Raw genomic sequence first — 26,720 nt, 5'->3', positions numbered from 1 at the left:
CAATTATAAATTTATATAAAATATATTAGATTTATTTATATATTATAAATACATATATCATATTAAAATAAATATATAACGATAAATAACACTTCTTTCCATATGTGATAGCAGTGCAAAGGAAATTCCAGAGACTGATGAAAAACCTGTTGCACTTCTGCAAATACAGCATCAAGCATGGCTGCTGAACTATGAATAATCATTTAGGTGATTTGAAAAATTGCTTAAATGTAATATAAAACAAAGAAGGGAAAGTTTTGCTAACCACACGTATGTCACACGAGTAAACAAACACAGTCCCATACGCTTAACAAACACACACCCTGGTCAATTGGTACGTCATTTCAACAGGTGTCACTTGTTAGAAGCAGGATCTTTCCTCTCTGCTTTGTTGACACATAACAGCACAGCCATAAAAGACAACGACAATCGTCAGATGAGTGACGCTGACATAGGGGATCAACCTCTGCCGGATTGTCCCAATGATGTCATTACCAGCTTGCTGCCTCAAACACGGACTGATTACTTAATAATGAAAACATATAGTTTTCCATTGACACAAGCATACAGGGTCACAGGTACCGGGACCATCATGAACACCACTAACTAAAGTCATAAAAGAATTCAGTCCTTTCACTGTAAAACCTAAAGCTTTCGTTTTCCTTGAACTCTATTCTGGGGGTATTCTAGACGGAGTGAAAAAGATGTGACTCAGAGGGAGCAAATGCAGTATAACAAATATGGGCTCTGCACTCTACTTCACTGAAGACAGATCCACCAGGGCTGGAAGAAAGCGTGTGGACCGGATCGAGAGCGGATGAGACCACACTGAAACCCACAAGGACCCTGAAGGTGTTCTGTTAGCATGCCAGCATTGATGCTCATGCTGATTCATTCACCATGTACCGCAACCCAAACCCTCCTACAAGCCCCAGCATTTAACTCGTGGCAGCAGCCGTCACCCTACAGATCCGATTCCTCACAGCTGACACATCAACCCAGACAAACATAACAGAGCTCAAAACTGGTCCTAAACGTCACCTTATATTTACAGTAAGAATATGAGTTGAAACTGCACAAATGCTTCTTTTCTCCGGCAGTGGCTTAGTAAAAATTGTTCTCCAAGGGCTTTCGCAGAGAATGCGTAGAAGAACCATTTGGGGTTTCTCAGAGAACAGTTGTCAAAATACTTTTTTTTTTAAGTCTGAAGAACATTCTAATAAACTAAAGAACCTTATTCCACTATAAAGTGGAATGGAAATGTTCCATGGATTTTTAAGGTTCTTCATGGAACTTTTATTTATAAGAGTGTGGTTATTTCTCATATCTTTATTAAATTACAATATCTTTGTGATATCTTAATGTCCTTCAAACTAAAATCACAATGTTATTATATTTTACTACAGCTGTTGGGTAAACAAATGAACATTTTAAACATAAGATTGAACTGTGTTTCAGTACAAGGGAGTTTTTCTAAATGTCAGGTTGGGAGACTTGTCACGTGTGTTTTAGGTCTTATACATCTGTACAGTTTTTCAATTGCAGTAATAGGCTATTTGTTGGGCAAAATAATTGTCTGATATGTCTGCATTTTTGCTATCTTAAAAAGCAAACAAACTAATAAGTTATTTTTATTTAAAATAACTAATGGACTGTTTCAAGACATATTTTCTGGACAATAGAAATGGAAACGTTCAAGAAGAAAGAAAGAATTCAGAACATGCTTTTATACACAAATTCACTTTCAAAAATGAACATATGTGAGATGTTTCAGTGCATCGAGCAAAATGAGTGAAAACGCACTCCCTTTATTGTTCTCCGAATACGAGTGCTACAAAAGTATTGAACTACCAGAGAGTACTAAGAGAACAGTAAGAAGCTGTCATAAACAAATCTCCATCTTTGACAGCACTTTAAAATGTAAACTGCTTGAAAATATTCCTTCTCGTTAAACTGGACCATCCGTGTCGGTTTACTCATGGATGATGAATGACACATCGAAGAAATGATAAATAAATACATTAAAATATATATAGTTTATATCATTTTAAATGTTACTGCATAATTTTTTTATATAAAAAATATGATATTGAATGTACTAACGTACTCTGCATCATTCTAATTTTGATCCAAACAATTAAATTGCAATATCATTGCGATGAATAAGCATCCAAATATCCTCAAAGCCAGTTCGCATATTGTTTGTACAGCTGTCTAAATTGAGTTGGAGTTGTAAACACCGCCATCGCGTGGTTTTTATGTTCTCTTTACAGTGTCTAAAAGCCGAAAAGCCTACTGAATTGAAATACCCGTTAACTTATTATTCTTTTACTTCTCCAGAAAATGATGCCTTTAATCTAATCATTTTAAATGTTAGACATTAGTTTAAATGAGTAATGCATAACCGTATCAAAGATTTACATTACAATCCGTTTTGGTTTACGATATTATGTGCACTTTGACATAATAGCGGAAATATAATCTGATGCCACACATGAGTAAGATCATCAGCATGAACACTAACGCAACTGGTATTTGGGGGAATTTTGTGCTTAGGGCCATAATAACGGACAAGCCCATTCAGAAGTCAGGGATGTAACGTTAGGTCAATCTGCTTTAAAGATGTAAAATTGACCTTGGCATAGATTTATCAAGCATACCATCGCTATAGTGAGTAATAATTCATATGGAACCTAGGGTTATATTTGGAATATTTTTGACATTGTTTTGTTAAGGCTGATAATACAAGCCACATAATCTCTATTATTAACAATAACCGTAGTGAGTACAAAATTATGACGAGGACTGATACAATGGGTTTGCAAAAGTAGATTAAATATAGCCTATAGGCTAATAAATTATAATTAGGCAATCATATTATTAAGAATTTATCGTCTTTAATGGATACCGTATTGTCTACAATACATTTGGCACAGTCTTATGCAACCATGAGGTCTTTATTTGTCATAGGAAAGCTTGCAAGTGCAACCGTTTCATTTAGTGAGATTTGGTTTAGTCACTTTTAGTCAATAAACTCCGTTTCCGCTCGTCCCGGGAGTCAACCCTGATGATTAATACACGGTGAGTCAAACGCGCAGTGGACTATTTATGTCCCTTATATATAGAGCTACGAACCATTCACTCTCTGTGCAGTGCAGGTCACTGCTTCACTTCTAGGCACAAACAGACATTGTGTTTATTCATTCCATGTATTTTATTTGTTAAACTATGCCTTACAATAACGCTTCGTGGTAACTGATCTGAGGAACGCCACAAGGATCGATATCATGAACTAACAGGAGATTGCTGTATTTATTGAGCTATAAGTCATTTTGGGTAAAAAGGTCAGTTAAATGACTGTAATGAATAGCATCCAATACAAAAAAATCCTGAAAATGGAGAAGGAAAACCTAAAAATATATAGTCAACAGTTTAAATATTTAACAACGTATGAGACATTGCCTATTTTGATGGGGCAAAGTTAAACAATATTCACCGCCATTCATTTTTTTTTTCAGAAAGTGATTCATCGTTGACACACAGCCTCGAATAGGAGACTGTGTTAAATTTACTCCACTTCCTACAATAACTTAACGATGTTTTCCTGTGGTCGGATGACTAGACCTAAGAAAACTTCCGGAATTCCACATATTGATATTTTCCTTTTATTTTAAATAATCTCCTGTTCTCCATACAGTTGTGAATCAGCGCGAGTAAAAACACAAGCATGTTTAACATGCACTATGAGTCACGAGCAGACTGTAAAAAAGAGCATGACTAACGCGACAAGAATAAACTTTTCAGTTTCAAACGCAGCTGAAGTCTATGGAATGACAATCCTGCCATAATTAGAAATAAATAAATATACAAAGAAAATAAAAAAAATAAAAAATAAATAATTATTTATAATTTTATTTCCTTATTTATGTATTTTTTCATTTTTTTTCCACATTTATTTATTTTTTATTTTTTATTTATACATTTATTTATTTCCACTTATTTGTTTTCACATTTATGTTTCATTTATTTATTTCCACATTTATTTATTTCTACATTTCTTTGTCTGTAGGGTAGAGTTCTTCACGGGTCCACTTGGATCCGAAAACACGAGACCCGAGCGGGTTCGGGTCCAAAACTTCTACGAGTGCTTCGGACACGGGTCAGGTTCGGTATTAGCAGCCTCAGGTCTCGGGTAAGTAAAATGAATGTGCTTTTCCCAAATGGACCCGATTAGACTCAAGTTCTTTTAAACTTTCCCGGATGCGTAGCCTACTTGTGCGTTAATGTTAAGTTCATTTTTGAGAAACACACGTAAAAAAGGAGCGTGTTTGTAACCTCAGAAACCTATTCAATTTATTAAAAAAATAGATATGAGATCCATCAGGAAATCCACTCACTTCATTACGCTGCGTGTGAATGCAAGGCTTTTCTTTTTTTGTGTGCAGAAGCCCTTCACCAGAGATGAGGTAGCTAACGTTGCAGACAAAGCTAGCAAATCCATGATTTATTAACCTATCGATTAAATTTTTTATACAACTATCACGTTTATATTTCAAATCCACTGGTTGCAATTGAAAGCCAAACTCAGAAATAACATGTATCCATCAGGCAGGCAAAAATATAAAGTAATAGGCTAATAAGTAAATAAACTGAATGAAAGTAATGTAGCAGCGGCCGGGATTTTTCCGGACCGATGTGGGGCTGCAGGCTGTGCACACGTCAATGCCGTTTATGTTCGGGTCTAGTCGGGTTCGAAAATAAATGCGGTCGGGTCGGACTCGGGTCTAATTTCATCGGATCTGTCTAGGGTCTGGTTTATCTTTTTTTATTATTATTTATGCACGTCGGGTTCGGGTAAGAAGTGATTCGGGTCAATTCAGGTCGGGCACGGATTTTAGGACCCGAGAAGACCTCTACTGTAGGGTAATGAGGAGGGCGTTTTACGTCAGGAAAAGCAATCGAGCCAGAGTAGTCGAGGGGTAAGCTTGAGGCCACAGTGACACCTTGTGGTGCCCAAATGAAGTACAAGAAGTGTAGCCTACATGACGCGCCTGTTGATAGTGTGGGATGAATGTCTTAGATGGGTGATATGGCCAAAATCTTATAATACGGTTATTATTTCAGTTTCATGTGGGGGGTTGTTTCAGCTGGGAAGTCTGCAATCTGTGATCTCTTGCATTTTCTGAAGCTCGTGAATCGCTCTCTCATGCGCGCTGGGGTTTTTTTAGGTTTCACTTTCAACGCATACAACATGTTTCCAAGATTCGGAATAGTAGGAGGTTACTGTAGAAAATTTGTTGCCTCGCACCACTTCCCGTGTGGACAGTCACCGCATCAACTGATTATAATGGGTTATCTTGGTGTAGACACGGCTTTAGATATCGATTAATCACACGTTTTAGGCTGGAAATGACCTGAATTAGGTCAAACAAGATGTGTCCATGAGAACAGAGCTAGTGAAACACACGCCATGCATTGAACATACAAGCATCATGCTCATCCAAACAGCGCCTGTCGTGTGCCCTCAGCTTTTTGAGCTAACTGCATTTTTTTTATGTAACCAAAAACAACATTGACAGCATCAGAAACAAACCGGTAAACTGATGTCCAGGGGCATTTAAAAAAAAAAAAATGCATTAATGTATGCATCATGAATGGAATGCCACGTTCTTAATTCCAATCGACAAATTCAGTTAAAATAACAAAGTGCTGTTACTAGTAAAAATCCAATCAGTGTCAACAAAAGCCATCAGAGACATCATTACTGAATGCATTTACACTGCAGTTAGCCTACAAATGCATAAAATGTTATGAAATTAATGTTTTCAATTTTGAAGGCAGGAATATGTCAATATGTCATTCAATTAAATGATACGTTTAATATGAAACTAAAACAGACACTATGATGCCAAGTCACTGTCTTAACGAGTGAGTTCAATCCTGATTCCTTCAAATAGGTTATGCTGATTATGAAAACACCACTTGCTGCCACGGTTCAGCTGTGGATTTGTTTCTGTGAAAATTATGTGTAGGCCTAATGTGTTATTTAAAAAAAAAAATGTGACATGCCTAGAAAAACATTAGCCTACTAGCTTTTTAAATCCATTCAGCGATCATTTCTTTCTTTCTTTATTAAATTACAGGAATGTTACGGGTTGTCTGTATAGGAATTTAACATAGGCTAGGCCTAGGCTATACATTTATTTATTTATTTTTGCTAGCCTAGTAATTAGGTTATATGCTAATAATAATAAGAAGAAGAATATAGGTAGCCTAATATATACCCTAATTTCTGCACTTTCTTAAATTAAAAAAAAAATGTTAAAAGAATATTTAAGCTAAAATATTAATGCCTACATTTTGCAGGCTAGCCTATTTATTTTATTTCCCGCTTGGTCTCAGTTCTTTCTCCTCTGCGCTTTATATACCTGCTCTGTAACCGAAGCTCAATAACCGATCATTAGCCTACAAGATTATGATAAATTAGAATTAAATTAGGCCTAAGAATGGATATTTTTTTTTTTTTACTTTAGTTTTGGGCCTACATGCGTAAATATGATACACAAAAGAACAAGATTCACACATCACATCACGTACCTTAGCTTTTTTGAATGAAAAAATAAAACCCAGGATAAATTCATAGGCTACAATCAAAAGGAATAAATATGCAAAATATATTTTTGCATCTATAACCAAACGAAAGAAAAAGGTGTTCCACGGTTAAACAGTTCAAATCGTGCTGGTGTCTCATGCACACACAACATGGTTATCATTTAGGCTATTCCTTAAAAATAACCAATGACTTTTTAAAGCGTTTAACCGGTCCTGGAGAGCCCACAGTCCTGCAGAGTTTAGCTCCAACATTAAAAACTCACCTGCCTGGCTTTAACCCTAGATCTTGATTGGCTTGTTCAAGTGTGTTTGATTAGGGATGGAGCTGAAGTTACTGTGGCTCTCCAGAACCGACTTTGGCCACCCCTGGTTTAATCGAATTAAAATTCTTACTGTCGGTTTACAGTTAAGCTACACTGCCTATAGCCTACGGTATTAGACCCATGCCAAGCTTTGATAGGAGCACTGAGTGTTACGGATTCACTTAGTGTAAATAGCATCTATCGCTGAGAAGGGTCCGGCTTGCACTTGCACTCTCAGACACTACATATAATTATCACAGCAACAAATCCACAGCTGAACCGTGGCAGCAAGTGGTGTTTTCATAATCAGCATAACCTATTTGAAGGAATCAGGATTGAACTCACTCGTTAAGACAGTGACTTGGCATCATAGTGTCTGTTTTAGTTTCATATTAAACGTATCATTTAATTGAATGACATATTGACATATTTCTGCCTTCAAAATTTAAAACATTAATTTCATAACATTTTATGCATTTGTAGGCTAACTGCAGTGTAAATGCATTCAGTAATGATGTCTCTGATGGCTTTTGTTGACACTGATTGGATTTTTACTAGTAACAGCACTTTATTTTAACTGAATTTATCGATTGGAATTAAGAACGTGGCATTCCATTCATGATGCATACATTAATACTTTTTTTTTTTTAAATGCCCCTGGACATCAGTTTACGGGGTTGTTTCTGATGCTGTCAATGTTGTTTTTGGTTACATAAAAAAATGCAATTAGCTCAAAAAGCTGAGGGCACACGACAGGCGCTGTTTGGATGAGCATGATGCTTGTATGTTCAATGCATGGCGTGTGTGTTTCACTAGCTCTGTTCCCATGGACACATTTTGTTTGACCTAATTCGGGATATTTCCAGCCTAAAACGTGTGATTAATCCATATCTAAAGCCATGTCTACACCAAGAGAACCCATTATAATTAGTTGATGCAATGACTGTCCACATGGGAAGTGGCGCGAGGCGACAAATCTTTTACAGTAACCTCCTACTACGAAAGAGTACGAAAATATTCTACTCAAGTAAAAGTACCATAACATTAATGAAATTTTACTTAAGTGTGATCATCATATGAGTGATCACTGCGTTATGGCTGGTGTGAGAGATACCAGGATATCTAAATGTAAACCGCGTATATTAAGAGAAATTTGAAAACGTTCTGTGAACAAGCTTTTTTAATTGATCTTAATCTTTGCGATTGGACCAGGGTAAATTTGATCCCGGAGCCCGTGATAGCGTTGCAATATTTTAAATCATTATTCTTGGACATTATAAACAAGCATGCTCCTTTTAGGAAATATAAGATTAAAGGGCGTGATAATCTGTGGTTTTCAGAGAAATTGTCTGATCTAATTCATGAGCGTGATCTTGCTTGGTCAACGGCAAAGAAATCCCAAAATAGTTCTGATTGGCAACATTTTAGGCACCTGAGAAACAAGTGTGTCTCTCAAATACGCAAAGCAAAATCAGATTTTTATGTAAATGAAGTATGTGATAGATATGCGAATCCCTCTAAATTTTGGAAAGTTATAAAATCACTGTCTTCTGACTCTAGGGATACTGTCATGCCAAATATATTGAAGTTGAATCATAAAATTATTACAGACAGGAAAAGTAGCCTATGCTAGATGCCCTAAACCAGCATTTTATACCGTCTGGTTGTTGTTTGAGCATACAATACAACAACAGAGGAGACAAGAGGATTACTCTTTGTCAGGGGAAAATGTACCTATCGATTTAGATCTTTCTCCTATTGCAACGCAGGAGGTATGTGATGCTCTTATAAGGTTAAATACCAAGAAATCCTCTTTGTCCTGATGGATTGGATCCATACTTTTTAAATATTGCTGCCGAACATATTGCAGAACCTTTGACACATATTTTCAATTTGACTATTGAAACTGGATTAGTACCTAGTGTATGGAAGTCAGCATATGTCACTCCTTTATTAAAAGGTGGGGACCGATCAAATCCAAATAATTATAGGCCAATATCTAAGCTTTTAAATGATTTGCAGTCGGGTTTTCATAAAAAAAAAACATAGCACTGTCACTGCCACTATGAAAGTGTTAAATGATTTCATAAGTGCAATTGATTCTAAAGAATATTGTGTTGCGTTGTTTTTAGATCTTTCGAAGGCGTTTGACACAGTTGACCATTATATCCTGGCTCAGAGATTGGTGGATATTGGAATGTCTCCAAAAGCTGTCAAATGGTTTAGTAACTATTTGAGTGGCCGAACACAAAGTGTTCAGGTTGATGGTGTGTCCTCAAACTCATTACTTTTACAAAATGGTGTCCCCCAGGGGTCCATTTTGGGTCCCATTTTATTTACTATTTATATAAATGATTTGTGTCAGAATATAACAAAAGCAGTGTAATTTTTATGCGGATGACACAGTTTTGTATAGTTCTGCTTCATCCTTAACGAGTGCCTTAGAAGATCTGCAATCTGCTTTTAACATTATTCAGAAGAATCTTTATAATTTGAGACTTGTATTAAACTCAAACAAAACCAAAATGATGTGCTTTTCTAAATCAAGGAAAACAGACGATGCTTGTCAAATTGTTACATTAGATGAGAAAGTAATTGAACAAGTATCAGTCTATAAATATCTTGGTTTCCTTTTAGAAGAAAGTTTGTCTTTCAAGTTAGTGAAACACGTTAAAAACACGAACTCCTTCACACGTTAGTGGGCGGAGTTAGTGTAAATAGCCTTTGCCAACAAGATGGGCTATTTGCACTTAGTGTAAATAGACACTCCGAATAAATAAATGTATAAATAAATAAAAAATTAAAAAAAAAAATGTGGGAAAAATAAAAAAATACATAAGGAAACAAAATTATAAATAATTATTTATTTTTGCTTTTTTACTTTTCTTTGTATATTTATTTATATATATATTTATTTATTTATTTTTGCTTTTTTACATTTATTTGTACATTTATTTATTTATTTCTAATTATGGTAGGTATGGCATTCCATAGAAGTCAGTCTTACAAGTCTCACGACTGACATCTATTGCCCATTTTGTGTATTGCACAGCTTGTCTAAGAAAAAAGTGCAATATTAGACAGCAACAACACAATACCAACACTTGGGATATTTTCATAGGCGAATATTTACTGCTAGACTGCTTACTGCACAGCCTACTATTTGTTAAAATTATTATATGCCTATTATTATGTACCTGTAATATGTCACATAATCTTATTGCATAGCATATTTAATTCAGCAAGCATTATTTTTATTCAAATTATGATTGCTTTTCTACGCTTTAGACATTAAATATTTGCTTGGTAAGATCGTGTCTAATGGTCTAGAGCAAATAGAGCTGCACAAATATAGCGCTGTTTGCTCTAGATCATTAGACATGATTTTAGGGTTGGAAGCCTGTTTGAAACATTTGTTTAGTACCTTACAAAAACACTGTCTGTCATACTGTGGACAGTGTACATACTGCAGACATAGTAAGCGTAATATAGTAGTACATTATTCTGAACAATGGACCAACAGTCAATTATGCTTCAGCTTTTTTTATATAAAACATTATAATGCATATTTTGCAATATTTTTGACAATTTTATATTAATTTTAGATTTTTTTCACAAATCAACTTATATCAATTTCAAAATTCAATCTTTAAAATTTAATATTGCATGATTCAAGCTGTGCATGTGGAATCAATAATTTACATATACACAGAAGGGCTTAAAAAATCACCATTTCAGAGAAACTCAATGGGTAAAACTGGGTTTCCAGCCTTTGCTTTGAAATTAGGCTTTATGCAGGAGGAAGTATCACCATGACGACAAGGGTTATCTTTGTTCACCATGTGTTTCCTGTCTAAGTGAAGTGTTTAGTGCAGGGGATATAACAGATCTACTATAGCTAACACTCAAGAGGTGCCACTTCATTGTTTAATGTGCTCATGTTAAGTGTGGAAGTCTTTGGGGCTGCCGCTATGCTGCTGTGATTCAGGGGTTTAGGATACAATGATGGCAGGGATATGGTCAGAAGTCTGGACATTGTACCTCATATTGGCATTTGGTACTCCAGACCCCTCACCAGCACCCCAAAAGAAACTTGACTTCAGAAGAGTCTTCCTGGGTTTGGATAAATGCAACGCCTGCATTGGAACATCCATTTGCAAGAAGTTTTTCAAGGATGAAATAAGGTAAACTATAGGATATTTACTATTAATACAGAAAAATATTTTCTTTTTGTCCTTATGGAGAGGTATAAAGATATTCATATCTCTGGAACAAGGTATGTCCAAATACAAAAATGTCCGAATATTGAAGATGTTCTATTTTTTCCATATGCATATCTTCACTGACCTAATATACAATATTCAGGGTTAAATAACTTTCTGCTTGCATATATAAAGCTATTCAAATAAGAGCACCGCATGCCATTGGAAAATAAAACATCAATAGAAAGCTGCCTTTTTCTACATCAAATTTGTCTTCAAAATGTGCAGCTCACAATATCTAATCATTGATCTGAGTGAGCATGAACAATGAAAGCAAAAACAGGAAGCTAACGTGGACACTGATTATTTCACTGCAGGTTTGAAAGCTGGCTGACTGCTCAGTCTAATCTCTCCTCAGCAGATGTGCGCTCATATGAGGGAAACTATACAGACAGCACAGCGGGCTGGAGACCTGTGGTGCTGTCCTACGTGATGTCTCCTCACCTGCACCAGATATCAGACAATAGCATTTGCACCTCAGCAGGCAAAGGGAAATCCTGCAGCATTGAAGCTGTCCTCAGGGCCACTTCACGCTTCCAGAGTTGGGTCCGCTCCAACCTACTGCTTCCCAGCATGGTGAAGGTCTGCATTCGGTCTCTGTATTCTCATATCTATTTGAGGTCAGCAGTGGCTCAGGATTTAAGGTCTGAACAATTAAATTTCAAAGGGTTATTAATCTGAAAACTAGAAGGTGCCAATTTAGCACTTACCATGTGGCAAATTATTTCTCGATTATCAATGGTTCTTAAAGTAAAGCTTTGGTGAAGATGAAGGTAACAAGTGTTTCTTCCTTTGTAGCCAAACTGTAAACAGATTATGTTTTATGGGTGTTTCTTCAACTTTGGGCACTTTTAAGTTTATGTTCCATTTCTAAACTACAGCTGTAATTTCCCCCCACAACAAACCATTTTGCTTTAAATAAAGCTCAAAATGAACGAACCCACAGTTGAAGAAATACTATACATCACATTTGAAAACTTAAATCAAAACTCCTTTTCTAGGGTCTGGTCACCCCGATGCTGCGCTGTCCATCTCAGAGGCTGCTGGACCGCATTGTGCGACGTTACTTTGAAGTGACTGATGTGGGAAGCGTGCAGATGAAGCACTTCAGTGAAAAGGACAAACTCAGACTTCTTTATACCCTGGCTGCCAATCAACAACCTCTCATACTGCAGGTAGAACAATAAGTAGTTGTGGCTAGAAGGGATACAGCTAAGGCCGAAAACTAACAATAAATCAAATTGTCCACTTATTAGATTGTGTATTATTAACACCTACCCCTTACAATAATGCAAAAATAATATAATATTAAAATATTTTTAAACTACGCATGACCACCTTTACTATAATTTATCACATTTTACTGGCTTATTATGTGGTAAATTTTGTCTAACTTTTATAATAGATCATCTGTTAAGAGAATAGTTTTTTTCCCTAAAGATTTATATTACTACTGTGGCATGTTGTAGCTATTGTTTCTAAAGGCTGTTGTTTCTCACAACAAATGCAATATAGATGAAATTATTGGCCTGGTAATGATTAATAAGCTAGTATTATTATAACAAGAGCCAATGGTTCTAATGATGAGTGATGGAAAAACCTGGCCTTCAGATATTCCAGTGATGGCATAGATTAAATCATTAAGAGCCTGGTGAACTGTTAAGGAGTAAGAAATAAACAATATCAATATAAGAAAATGTTAAGTTAGATTGACTTCCCATGGCATGTTGATATGGCTACAATTTGATTTATAAACTGTAAACAAACAGAATAGTGAACAAAAATTATAGGTGTAATTCTAGTTAGGAAGTAATCATTTTGAACTGTTTGCAAATAATATTGTAAAATATGCACACATTAATTTTTATTTGAATGCCTAATATGTCAACAACATACACGTTTCTTCTTGCCTCATCAACATTCAGTTAGGAATTACACGAATCACAGAAATAAGCAAATTATTTGAATTTTCAATTTAGAAAAGCCATGTGAGAGAAAAAAAAAAGTCAAGTAGTTTCACATGTCTATTGTAAAACAATTGCCAAATGTTTCAGTAGCCCCTCACTGCAGAACAAAGATCCAGGGAGTGGGGTTGGATCCACATCTAGGGGGTGGAGATTGGTAGGATTATAGGTGGAGATGGGTGGGTTTAGGGATCAGGGGGTGGAGACGGGTAGGTTTAGGGGTGGAGATGGGTGGGTTTAGAGATCAGGGGGTGGAGACGGGTAGGTTTAGGGGTGGAGATGGGTGGGTTTAGAGATCAGGGGGTAGAGACGGGTAGGTTTAGGGGTGGAGATGGGTGGGTTTAGGGATCAGGGGGTGGAGACGGGTAGGTTTAGGGGTGGAGATGGGTGGGTTTAGGGATCAGGGGGTGGAGACGGGTAGGTTTAGGTTAATGTAAGGTGGAAGGAGTTGGATCTAGATCCAACCATGCCCCCTGGATCTTGTGTTCTGCAGTGAGGACCATCTCAAACGTTTCCCAACAATCTTACCTCGCTTTCTGTTCTGTTAAACTGGAGGTTCGCGCCAGAATTCGCGCTCTGTTTCTGTGTAAGTGCCGTAAACGCCGCCTGATCTAATTTGTTTGGCCATCTCAGTCATTTTGACATTGACCAGCGCTTTTAGACCGCTGGGGCAAACCTTTTAAACCTTGCCATCACTGATAAAAATGTATAGGCCACACATTAAAAATGCTGTGAAAATAGCTTTGAATAAAAGAGTTGCCTACCATAATTGCAAACTTATTTCAATTAATTAGTTAATTAATTCTTATTGACAGATAAAAACTCAGAAATAAGAATTGCAAAACTTCGATTCTTGAAAAAGTCAGAGAACTGCGAGACAAACTGGAAAAAAAGTCGCAATTACTTTAAGTCCGTGAAGGAAACATCAACACTAGCTCTTTATATAAAGAACACGAAAATGTACATACTGGCATCAAAGACACTAGAAATACCCTTGAAAGGGACTTTGCTGGCATTGCCTGCTCGAGGTCCCTCGCTTCCTGTTTTCAGCCCTACTTTTGACTTTTCTGCCTACAGATGTTTCCAGGCACGGAGGGCTGGCCCTTCCTCCGCTACCATGGCTCCTGTGGAAGGATGATGGTCTGGGCAGGGAGCAAACCCCTCAGGAGCCTGTTTTCCTCTCCACTGGAGCGCCGCGCAGACATTGCCTACCAGCTTCTTCACATCACCCAGAGCTTGACCTCCAACAGCCTCCAGTTCAGCCTCTTCTACACCAGCCTCTCAGAGGACATGTTTGGTACTTTGGATGATAACAGGGTCTTCATTGTGGATGCCAGTACCATAGGGATTATTGACTTGCAGGAAGGTCAGTTTTGGCTTAGCCCCATACCTGTAAACAGTTTATAATGGTAAAATATTTATTTTACCATGTACACAGACAAACTTGCTTCGCCATGTTTTCAGTGTAATTCAAGTCTTCTATCCATGAAAGAATCGTGGAGAATTGAACTGTTTTCAACAGTGATCTTTTTTTTTTTACTTTAGCTTTACTGGACACCGATGCTGTGTGTCATGTGTTATACCTAATTCTTTACACTCCTCCTTCCTGCAGGATATCCTCCTGATGAACACTTGCAACCAGAACACCTCGATGTCTTCTCCTGTCTCAGTGGATCTTGTGAGAGACCTCCTCCGTGTGAGACTTTTCGAGCCACACAGAGTTTTATGTTACTTTGTAAACATGTCATTTACAATCTGCTCGTGCCTAATGATGTGCAGTCAGGTCATCTTCCCAAAGAAGCAGTCAATGCGCTTGCTATCTGTGCAGACCAATCTCAGTCTGACCAAAGAATAATTGCTGCGGTCCAAACCTTAAAAGACATTTTACAGACATTAAGGCCATGCAGCTCTCTCTATGGATACAGGTATCCTGAATGCCTCTATAATGACAAGTTCTAGACCAAAACTACCCACCTAAAGAGATCACCCAGAAATGAAAATTGTGACAACTTTTTCACACCCTCTCATTGTTTCTAAACTTGTATGACTTTCTTTATTCTGTGGAACATAGAAAATATTTCAAACTAAAAAAAATTATTTCTTTTTCTCGTCCATCCATTGGAAGTCAATGGTCTCCATTTGTTTGCTTCTTCAAAATATCTTTTGTGCTCAGCAGAAGGTGGTCGTACAGGTTTGGAATAAGAAAGTGAGTAAATGACAATTTAAATTTTTAGGTGGATCATCCCTTTAAGGCCCTTTACTGACTGCATAAAGGTATGAACCTGGTAGCATGGCAATGTGGAATACAGCACTTACAGTAAGTTTTCTGCTGGACAATCTTGACATGAAATGGACTGTGCAATCTCATCAGTATATAGCCAGTGAAGGATCTTTATGTTATCAAAGCACAGCTGGCAAACAAACCTGGAGACATATGCAAAAAAAAAAAATAGTCTATTCAAAATGCAAAAATATAATTCAAAGACGAGACAAGGAATTTCATCACAAAAGAATATTTTAATTACAAAGACAACTCTGATTAGTAACCCATAAACCATAATCAATCTTCATGTTTCTGTACAATGCTTGCTAAGCAGTTTTATTCATGTATAGAAAATGTAAAAAGGGAAATGTTCAAAATGACATTACTCCATAAAATTTAATGGCAGGAACTCTGAAAAAAAAAAATAACAGCATTCATCATCAACAAATATTTTCAAGCAATAAATATTTATAAATAGTGTAAATTTACAACAAGATTAGAAATATAACAAAACACACAAATTAAAGTTTATTCCTAACTCTATGTGCAACCCATTTTTCTTTGTGACTTGGCTATCCCCCCAACTTAACATTTTCCTTAAGAAAGACAAAAATATATATATAAAAAAAATTCACATTACAAATTTCTTTTTTGTTACCTAAAGAAAATGTTGAACAAAAAAGCCCAGCTACGGTAGTACTTAAAGGAAATGAGATTGAAAGAAAATCATGTATTAGCTCGTACATGAAGTACAGAAGACGACAAAAGAAACCAAAACCAAAAAAGAGGATTAAAGCAACAGTAAAATAAAAAGGAAGAGTCAGTAGTTTTGAGTGATTTTGCCATTTGTGGTATATACACAAAACCATTTTTCCTCAGCGATAAGTCTATTTGTAGTTTGTGTTTCAATGAGAAGTGGTGCTGAACAAGCTGAAACAGTCCTGAAGATGGAAACGATCCCACTTCACGCCAGTGGGCCAGAACTCCATACTTGGCAAGGTTGCATAGACAAACAGCTTAGAACCAGCAGCCTTGTGGGGTTTGCTACAGAAACCAGTGGTGTAGAACTGGGTCAGGTCTCCTGAATATCAGAAAGAGATGCATTGCGTTCCAGGGTGTTATCCGAAGAACCGTTAATGTTAACGTCAAGTTGAAGAGGGCAGCAGAAGTGGGGCCTGTGGAAACAGTCAGAGGATATTTAGCATGCCCATTTAATGCCACCTGAGATCATTAATCATAAAAATATATAAACGAGATTTAGAGAAGGTCAGCGTAAGGGCTTTGAGACTTACTAATGTGAACTGGTCATACACGTGCATGAGGTCCTCTATTCTGTACTGCTCTAAAACCACAAAGTTCTCAAGGTTAGGGCTGCATCTCCGAGCACAACCCTGGCAGTGCACCACGTATGTCTTACGTGAGTTACTCTCACTGGTGACAAACAGAAGATCAAAGACCTCCACCTGCGATAACAAAAACACACAAAAAAGAAAAAAATAAATATTAAAATGTGCATGAATTGAAAAGACCAAATCAAATCAAAATGGAACAATATAATTTCATTAAAATGAACTGAAATATAAACATAAAACCCTTAAATGTAATTTTTACGTTTTTGGTAAAAAAATATTTTATTTATAATATTAATTACCTATTGAATAATATGAATTAATGGTAAACAAAGTGTCAAGAAAAACTTAGAATGTTGACTTCACAAAGCCTTGTATAAAGTTTCTAGGATCTAAAAATAAAGCCTTGTATGAAATTCCTAGAAAAAAAACAAATTCTAGAATCTAAATCTAACATGCATATTTCATCCATGATCAATGTGATCTCAACATGATGGTTATGATGAGTGGGATGTAGAACAAACACAGAGGTCTTCTCCAACCACTTATTTTTTTATGATGTTTCCAATTGTTTGTTTTAAATAAGAATTAAAAAACAAAAAAAAAACAAATCACTTTAAATAGAGATCACATTTGCAAAGTGAAATTTCAAGCCAAAGAAATATTTTAAATACACTTGAATACTTGTTGACATTTTCATGATTTTTCCCATGCATTTTAAGAATGAAATTATTTGTAATACATTTCATTTCTGAACATAATACATTTCAGGGTTGAAAATGTCCATTTTAAACATTCCCTGATATGTCCTTTATGAGGAATGTAAAAAGAGCTTTTTCTAGCCCACTGATATGACTGAAGTCTTCACCTCATGTGATGATTTCAAACAAATGTGCCAAAGCAAACGTTTGTTTCTTGAGTGTAAAACTATTTTCTATTATTTACAACTTACAGACAATTCAAATCTAAAGAACCTTTGGTGAAGAATACACACCTCACAGATGCTACAGTAGTGAGCAGGTTCGTCCTTGGTCCTTCCATGCCAAACGAGCTCTTTTCCAGCAGCTATAAGCGCCTCCCTCAACGTCTGACACTGCTTTAGTGTCCTCAACAAACAATACCTGAGGAGGAGGAACAGACCTTATTTAACACTTCCATTAATCGGCACGCTAAACTTCATCCTTTTGACCTCTCAAAGAACCACAATCATAAATGTGGTGAAGTAGACTCACTTGATCATCTCAAAGAGTTTGTGGTCTGACACTTTGATGTTCCTGGCCATGTTCCAAGAGAGGTGAATCATGGGAACGATGGATTTGACACTCAAGAGTTTGTTCCACTCATAGCGTTCCACAGCTGACTTGTACTGATGCACTGAGGAAGAACAGATTAGAATTAAACACTTTGAGCAGTTAACAAAGAGATGAACTACATTTTAACTTAAGGTTTAAGGCTTTATCAAATATACTGGTATTATGTTTCACTTTTATTATTACATTTTACTTTAAGACTGTAAAATATCACCACCATCAAAATTGATTTGTATAACCATTTAAAACCAAGTGAGCTGCCTACCAAGACAGCATATTGTTGTTGGTTTATTCATGGCCTTTTAAAAACAGCTGGAGACTCACCGCGCCTTCAAAACAATCCAACAGAACAGACCAAAAAAGTTTCCCAAACAGTAAAATACTTGAAAAAAGCCCGCACACTCTAAAAAAAAAAAATCTAAAGTCACAAGCAAGATGAAAGCAGTGTAAGCAATTTACTGAAAAAACAAGGCAAACGTTTCGGTCACAAGATAACCATTTTCAATGCCAAGCTAACAATTGTTGAGAGTGTGCGGGCTTTTTCAAGTATTTTATTCATGGCCTTTTAAAATTAAATATGAATCCTTCTTTGATAAAATGATCTCAAAATACAAGATAATTAAATAATTAACTGGTGGACTCCGGTCCGAATGCGGACCGTGAAGGCTTTTGACAATGAAATAAATGCTAAATGCTAATTTCTAATTAATCAAATATATATGAAGCACATTAAGGTGAGCTCAGTGGAGCCGTTTGTGTGCAGTTATGATGAGAGAAGAGAGCGGCTCGCTGCTTGCAGACAGATGAAAATTTCAGTGGGTAAAAAACAAAAGCATTTTCAAAATTTTGGAAAGTTGGCAGGTCCTTAAAAATTCTTAAATTGTACAAGAAAGTCTTGAGTTGTAATTGTGAACTGGTGGATCGACAGGATAAATGTAACCTATTATAAAAATTTTAACAATACTAAAAAATATATTAATGTGTTACTTAATACTTGATTGATAATTGTTTAAATAATAAGAATTGATAAGTTTTTACTGCCACCTATTTCTCAAATGGACCATTGACACTCCTAATTGAGATTGTAGATAGAGTGGCGGTAATGCACTTATAAGTCTGCGATCCGCCGTAAAGCAAGACGACGACGGCATATATCGTGCATCTTTAGGGATGCACGATATATAGGCCACCATATCGGTATCGGCCGATAAATATGAATTTTTCTGTTATCATTATCGAACCGATAAGAAAATTTGGCCGATATATTTAAGCCGATAAATAATGTATTATTTCCTGCAGAGGCACTTCAGATGCGCACTGTTCGCCATGATGGTTTTTAATTGCTTTAAATATTATTGGAATCACTTCGAAAAGGAAAATACAGTGAAGTGCAACGTGCAGGGCAAGTCTGTCATATTATAATGAGAACATTACTGTTAAATAATTAATCTTTGTGCGCCCATGTTTTAACGCGTTTTTACGGGAAGAGCGCATCCACAAGGGAGCCATACACATTCATGACTAGCACAGTTAAGTTCGCTTGTGCATTTGCAGCCTTTTGTGCAATTGTAAGTTGTAATATTGTGTTTATTTTATGCATATATATCTGATTTTTCACACAGGCCTATAGAATTTGTTTGGTAAAGCTAATAGAGCATTAAAAGAGCGCTCCAGTGATCATCTTTAGCTCAGCGCATGTAGCTCAAACAACAGCGCACAACATTTATAATTATATTATTGGGACTATTCATATATATAATATTATAATGAGAACACTATTATTATAAAACGTTGTGAATTCTTTGGTCTAATTTGTCATGTTTCAGCACATTGTTGCGGGAAGAGTGTATCCACAACAGCTGCTTAGCACGTAACTGAGTTCACTTGTGCATTTGCGTCTTTTTGTACATATATAGGGTAAGTTGTAATATTATGTTTATGTTGTATAAATAGCTGATTAATCTCATCTATGATTCGTTTCCTTGAGTTAAATAGCTGTCAGCAAAGTTTACCAGTGTTCATTCAGCTCTCAAGTTTCAGCGCACGCAGCTCGAACAACATTAATAACAATGATTGGGACTATCATTCATACATTCATATATATATCATAATGAGAACACTATTATAATAAAACGTTGTGAATTCTTTGGTTTAATTTGTCTCGTTTCAGTGCGTTGTTAAGGGATAAGCCAAGAGCGCGTCACATCTTATTAGGGCGTAGCTTAGTTCAAGATCTTGCGCATCTGCGTCTTTTTGTGCATATATAAGTTATAATATTATGTTTATGCTATATAAATAATAAGCGCTTCAGTTTACCGGTGTTCATTCAGCTCTTCATCAGCGCTAAAACGGCATGCTGCTATTTGAAACAGTGGTATTAAATTTAACGTACAATTTTTTTCAAAAACATTGATATATGAATAATAACCACCACTTTTATTTTCATCAATAATATGGTTTAATTAAAATAATTTAATTGTCGGTGCGGAGGCTATTCTGTTTAATTTATCCATGGCACATTCATTTTTTTTTTTCTACATGTAACGTTAAGTAATGTTGTCCAGTGACTTGTTTGCATTATTTAAGCATTGTTTTATTTATTTGTAAGGCTGCTTTGTTTGATTTATGTTGAAGTGTTTAATGGCTTTTAATGATGAGACTTTTTTTGTAATCAGGCTCTCAAAAATTATGTAAAAAAAAATTGGATTTAGATTTATCGGCCAACATATCGGTTATAATCTTTCATGCATAAAGAATTATCGGTTATCGTATCGGCCCAACATTTACATATAAGAGCATCCCTACTTTTCTTCTCTGTTTTTTGTGTTGTTGCAGTGCAAACAAAAACAATAAGCACGCGAATACCAAAACATTTGCAATTGGAACAATTTTCTGAGAGAAGTGTTGCATTTTCTCAAGAATTGCAAGGGTGCCGATATTTTTGGCCATGACTGTAACTTTCCAGACCTCGGCTGATGAGTAGTGTTCATTACTGGCCCTCAAGCCATTTTAGTTGAAGACCCCTAGTCTAGAGTGTCCGTACGGTGTGCACATTTTCGTATTTTCATTTTTATGCCCGTTTTGGCTCTCGGTGGTCCAATATCAGTAATAAGCAACTTGACATATTTACCAGTGAGTGGTCCTACATTCCAGGCAATGTTGTTGCACCAGCCAATAGCCTGAACCCAATGCACAGTGCCTGTATTGAGCCAGACCAGATCACCTGGTCGCTGGATAAAGCGATACACTGGAACATTGGCCTCATACAAGTCCTCTAGATTTGGCCACCATGAGCCCATTAGGTAATTTATATTATTCCTGCATAAAGAATATGTCAGTCAGTAAGATGCACAAACATGCTTAAATGCATATTTTATACTAAACTTAAGGTTAAACACAAAAATAGGGTGTTTCAGCAGAATTAAAGCATTTTTGATTGTGCTTACTTTTCACAGAAGTCATTCATGACACCCCAGAATGGCTCAGCAACAGCAAACCATTCACAATCTCCAGGGCCGATGTTAATGTTCACAGAGCAGAAGTTGTTATTTTCTTGATGACCTGAATGGAAAAAAAGAAACAGTTTTTATTAACATCCCGACTTTCAACTCCGTAACGTCAGTATTTGAGCAATGTCTCGGTAAAGCAAGGTGAGATGTGCATGTGCTTGCATGCCAATAAGCTGACCTGGTGTCCTGCTGCCTGGGACTTTCATATAGAGCTGGACTGTGTTCATGCCGAGAATGGTGTGGCCCACATGACTGAGCAGATTCCCTGCAGACACCACCCGCACGAAGGCAGGCAGCTTACTCAACTCAGCCAGCTGAAGCTTCCACCTGCAAGGCCAAAGGGCGAAGAGGTCAGATGCAGCGAACTAACATGTCCCCTGTTCCATCATAACTCTAGGAGTCTGCCTGAACACTGCAAGAGGTCTGAAAAGGACCCATTTAACACTCGCAATCCTCCTTCAGACTTCAATTAAACTCTCTAGAGCATCTTGATTAAGCACTAAACCACATGAGGCATGTATTAAAGTGATTTTTTTACTTTTAAAGGTTGTTAAGCACAACATGAAGTGGGGTGCCTTTTCACCATGGTAAAATCTCTTCATGAGCTCAAGTGGCTTACTGCATTTATAAAGGACATTTGACCATTAAAGAAACAAGTGTTTAAAAGATTAGTTATTTCAGATTCTGCTAGGTGACTATTATCCTAGAATTCACCAAATTGATCAAGAATTACTGTAAAGATATTTGTTACAAATTATTGTAACTATTTCTATTATAAATAAATGACAAAAAACTATTTACTAGACATAAAAGTGAAATCAACACTTCAGAAACAGAAAACGGCACTGTAGCTGTTCCGCACTTCTTGAAGCTGCAATCATGTTCTACTAAGAAAGATTTCTGATATTTACCAAGAAAAGTAATAAGAAACTTTCTCAATTACAAAATTAGCACATTTGGAAGCTCTATTCAACACTACAGGCTACTATCACAGCTAAAATGTTAAAGGAGACATCTTATGCCCCTTTTTACAATATGTAATATAAGTCTCTGGTGTCCGTGAAGTTTCAGCTCAAAATACCCCACAGATCATTATATTATTTTGAAAATGCCTATTTTGAGTGGAAGCAGAAACACTCTGATTTTTGCACCAGTTTCTTTAAATCCAAATGAGCTGCTGCTCCCGCCCCCTTTCCAGAATAGAGCTATGCCATTCCAGCTCGTACCTGCTAAAAACATCTGTTTTAGTTCTGATTATCATGTTTATCACACTGAAATCATGCATTTTAAACCATATTAGTTTAAACTTCTGATATACGGGTTTCTGAGTGCACACATCCGAAGCGCACGGATAAAGTGGCTGTCTGCCACAGCATGTGAGTAAACTAAGTTCTCATTCACATGCAAGTTTACGTTAAAAACACACACTAGTTACAAAAACAGTCAGTTATGTCTGTGAAGGTAAACAGCTGGGAAATAAATCGCATTATTATTTTAGATCTGTGTGGCAGCATCATACAGTAAATAAACCCTCTGCTCCGTCTCCGAGGCTGGGACTAAATAGTGTTCTGTGCTCGTCTGTGCAGCCAAAGGCAGAACAGTTGGCATGTTTTGTTCAAACTTTCACCATGGCATTAGAACTGGTACACCGTTGTCGCTTGCGAATTAAAATGACGGCGCAGCGGGTGGAAACTTACAGATTAAGGGGCAGTAATATTATAATGAGATCGCTTTGCCACGTCACCAAGGGAGCGAAATCAGACGTGCTCGTTTTTTCAGAAGCTTGCAGAAAAAGGCTTACTAAAACAAAGTTACTGGGTTAATCTTTTTCACGTTTTCTTGGTTGGTAGATGCACTGGGGACCTGATTATAGCACTTAAAACCTGGAAAAGTCAGATTTTCATGATATATCACCTTTAAATTTTCAAATGTCTAAAAATAGAAAAGGCCTATTTTAACCTTTGTGCTGAAAATCCTTTACCCAATTTAGTGTTACTGGTCAAAAATTATAGGCCTTTTAAAAATGACTTGTAAATCTCTCATCACAAATTATCACCAAATCTTGGACTCAATCTATTTGTCAACTTGTTTTCTTTCAATTAGAATTGGTCGTGGGCCTCACTGATCTAAGCTTATTCACCTCAAGAGTCAGTAAGTTTAGTCCAATGTGTTTAACAATGACTAGCATTTTTAGGAAAATTTAAATCTAAAGTGGGTCAAAACGACAGGAACAACATGAAGGTTAAATTGTAATAATTTACAATGTTACTGTTTTTGATAGTATTCTACTTAATTTAATTATCTGGTTGAATGGCAGAGTATGTACACTGTCATACTGGCCTTACCAATGCTCGATCACAGTTGTGCCTATATCGGCAATATTACAACCAAATGTTGTGCCTGCAAATTCATTTTCATTAAAAAAGGCTTCACAATGATTTTGAGACTTTAAAAGATTAGTTCACTCAAGAATTTAAATTTTCTGATTTCCTAATTATTTGCATTTACACACCCCATGTCAAAGATGTTAATGTCTTTCTTTCTTTGGTCAAAATTAAGAAATTAAGGTTTTTGAGGAAAATATTACAGGATTTTTCTTAGTAGCTCTAAATTGCAGGTTCAATGCAGCTTCAAAATTATACACTTTTTAACCACTATGAAAAATTTTTACTTTTCCAACGTGATTATGTAATGCATGAAGATGTGGACGCGCACCACAGTTCAAGACGAGCATTTGTGATTTAAAAAGTATATAAATGTTTATTTCTTTTAGAAAATGTCAGATCGTTTCACTAGATAAGACCTTTATTCCTCGGCTGGGATCATGTAGAGCACTTAGAAGCTGCATCGAAACTGCATTCTGGACCTTCAACCCATTGGCCACCATTAAAGTCCACTATATGGAGAAAAATCCTGGAATATTTTCCACAAAAACTTACTTACCTTAATTTCTTTTTGACTGAGGAACGAAAGACATTAACATCTTGGATAACATGGGAGTGAGTTAATTAGCAGGAAATTTTAATTCTGGAGTGAACTAATCCTTTAATGCGCAAGCAGATCTGCAACTTTGTATTGCATATTAGATGTTTTGCGCTTGAATGCTTAGAAGGGGAACAAAGCCAGTGAGCACTTACTTTTTCTCATCTGACAAGTCAATGTTGGTCCCAAACTTGATGTGCTTAAAGGGACCTCTTCTTCTGTGGACCACACTGAAACAAAACACAGGCTCCAGTTACAGACTATGGTTTTGTCAAAAGTCTTTAAAACATTTAGACTTGAATTGAACATGGACTTACTTTTCTGATGGAGCAGATTCTGTGTCTGAGTGGTCTTTCTGCCCTTTCTTTTCATTTTCCTCCTGTTTAATAAAAAAAAAAGTGAAAAAACAAACAACCATTAGAATCCAAGCACCAATCACGAAGTGTTTCACAGCATCAACAGCATTCAATGTCTGTCTGTATCTCCTAACACGGCTGGCTGAGAGCAAACGCTTCAAGTTTTTGGATTGCTTTAGAAACTGCTAATGCACCTTTGTCAAAAATCTCATTGAAAAAAACAACAACTCCCAAATGGCATGACAGTCACACAAAAGAATACATACACCCAAACTCTTGGCATGACGAAATGTAGATTGTTGACATACTGGCCCCAGTACTGAGCCGATGGGCAATCAAGAGTGGAAAATTGTGGCAATTATTTTTAAGTAGAAAGTTGAAAATATGTTTGTTCCAAACAAAATATCCACATTAAACTGAATCCACTAATAAAATATTAAGCTACTCTCCCCGACATCTTGGGATTGCATGTTTTTTCTTAATGTGGGAATTATGACGACTCACCCGCAACGATTCCTGGAAAGACGAGGCCTGGTACTGAGCGTATCTGGCGATCGTGGTGTGAGACCGGCTGCTCTCAAAACGCCACATCTTTCTGCTTCCCATCACATCCCAGTTCTCATCAGTGGGCTGAGATAACTGAGTCCTCACCTCCACCAGGTGCTCTGGGTTGGCCTCCACCAGAGTCTTGGTAGAGAACAATCCTAGGTCTGACATGAAGAGAAAGACACCAAAATGTTAACTGATGAAAACAAAGGGTAAAAACAGAAATAAATGTCTTAAATATTTAATTATTAACAACAATAATAATTTCAAACGGGAATTACTTTTTTGCATGTTTAAGGTATGGTTTTGGAGCGAATGTTTTTATGAGAATTTTTAAATTAGCAACAAGAGACATCTGGAGGAAAAAAAAAGTACTGGAATCGAAATTGCCACCTGCATATAAACCATCATTACACTGAAGAATGCAACCAAACTGCCACACAAATTCTACAACTCGAACATGAATATGAGGCTAACATATCAAAACCTTATGCATAGACTGTTGTTTGTCCATATTTTTCTACATATGGCCCCACTTTTTTGCCATTTGACATGACAGGCAGTATACACATTTTGTCCAAATGGCCCAAATTTCCCAAACAGCAACTTGCCAGGCAGTAATGATGGAGTGTGTGTGTATATATATAACATTATATAGCCCATGACAGCACAATAACAAGCATACAATATCAATCAGAATCTAAATTTAAAATTTTAAGTCAATTTCCCCTAAAATACTTCTACTTTCTGTAGAAAGGTGACCATTAGAGCACATCTGAAAGCAAAAGTATATATTCCATCATGTCATTTATGAGGTTTGAAGAGCAGGTACATGAAAACTCCATTTAAGAAGAACCCTGCTGCTGTTTTTTCTGCAGGGGTTGCTCGCATGTAATGCCACTTTCAACATGCAGATGGTGCTGTTGTCATTTACACCCAAATCATCCTGAAACGTGTGCCAAAACTCACTTTTTGCTATTTAAATGTCTCCTGACCAAATGCTATTATGCAACAAAACCCATAAAAGGGTAAATCAAAATAATTCACACATACACAGTGCTTTGGCAAGCACTCAAATGTGTACAAGTGCCCAGAAACGCACTCTCACCTAGCTTGAGTGCTCCAGCCAGGCCACGGATGACTGTAACGGGGTTGGCTGCGTTTGTGCAGAACTGGTGTAGCGGCGGAAAGAAAGCGTCCCTCTTGTTCTCCAACTGCCAAGGATTTAAAAAAATAGGTTTATTTGACTGAAGAAAATAAAAGCT

The 26,720-nt window shown here is 36.5% G+C and overlaps 2 protein-coding genes across 3 annotated transcripts in view; one reads left to right on the top strand and one right to left on the bottom strand.

Moving 5' to 3' along the window:
• Positions 1–10,782: 10,782 nt before the first annotated feature.
• LOC306877290 (divergent protein kinase domain 2B-like) lies at positions 10,783–15,817 on the top strand. Its single transcript, XM_079428968.1, has 5 exons — positions 10,783–11,098; positions 11,494–11,758; positions 12,178–12,351; positions 14,218–14,506; positions 14,753–15,817. The coding sequence occupies exons 1-5, from the start codon at positions 10,917–10,919 to the stop codon at positions 15,097–15,099; spliced, it is 1,257 nt and encodes a 418-aa protein (XP_079285094.1). The 5' UTR covers positions 10,783–10,916; the 3' UTR covers positions 15,100–15,817.
• Positions 15,640–26,720, bottom strand: part of LOC306877287 (lysine-specific demethylase 6A-like) — a 66,490-nt gene continuing 55,409 nt past the window's right edge. The window contains exons 21-31 of one of the 2 annotated variants that reach the window (XM_079428964.1): positions 26,564–26,669; positions 25,414–25,619; positions 24,871–24,932; positions 24,709–24,783; positions 21,750–21,898; positions 21,509–21,623; positions 21,193–21,380; positions 17,985–18,126; positions 17,747–17,873; positions 16,696–16,866; positions 15,640–16,578 (exon numbers count right to left, since the gene is read on the bottom strand). In XM_079428964.1, the coding sequence (XP_079285090.1) occupies positions 16,549–16,578; positions 16,696–16,866; positions 17,747–17,873; positions 17,985–18,126; positions 21,193–21,380; positions 21,509–21,623; positions 21,750–21,898; positions 24,709–24,783; positions 24,871–24,932; positions 25,414–25,619; positions 26,564–26,669 (1,371 nt within the window). In that variant the 3' untranslated portion in view covers positions 15,640–16,548. The remainder of the gene's footprint in view (positions 16,579–16,695; positions 16,867–17,746; positions 17,874–17,984; positions 18,127–21,192; positions 21,381–21,508; positions 21,624–21,749; positions 21,899–24,708; positions 24,784–24,870; positions 24,933–25,413; positions 25,620–26,563; positions 26,670–26,720) is intronic. The other variant, XM_079428965.1, reaches the window with a different exon arrangement.

The sequence above is a fragment of the Barbus barbus genome (genome assembly GCF_936440315.1).
Source record: "Barbus barbus genome assembly, chromosome: 11".
Lineage (NCBI taxonomy): Eukaryota > Metazoa > Chordata > Actinopteri > Cypriniformes > Cyprinidae > Barbus > Barbus barbus.
Note: the sequence above shows the minus strand (reverse complement) of the source record. Positions and strands in the feature narration are given on the sequence as shown.

What these genes read in the sequence shown, in the direction of transcription:
- LOC306877290 (XM_079428968.1), top strand. Translation starts at nt 10,917, where the DNA reads ATGATGGCAGGGATATGGTCAGAAGTCTGGACATTGTACCTCATATTG. An exon ending in TGCTTCCCAGCATGGTGAAG is followed by an intron (nt 11,759 to 12,177) that starts GTCTGCATTCGG and finishes CTCCTTTTCTAG; the next exon opens with GGTCTGGTCACCCCGATGCT. An exon ending in AACAACCTCTCATACTGCAG is followed by an intron (nt 12,352 to 14,217) that starts GTAGAACAATAA and finishes TTCTGCCTACAG; the next exon opens with ATGTTTCCAGGCACGGAGGG.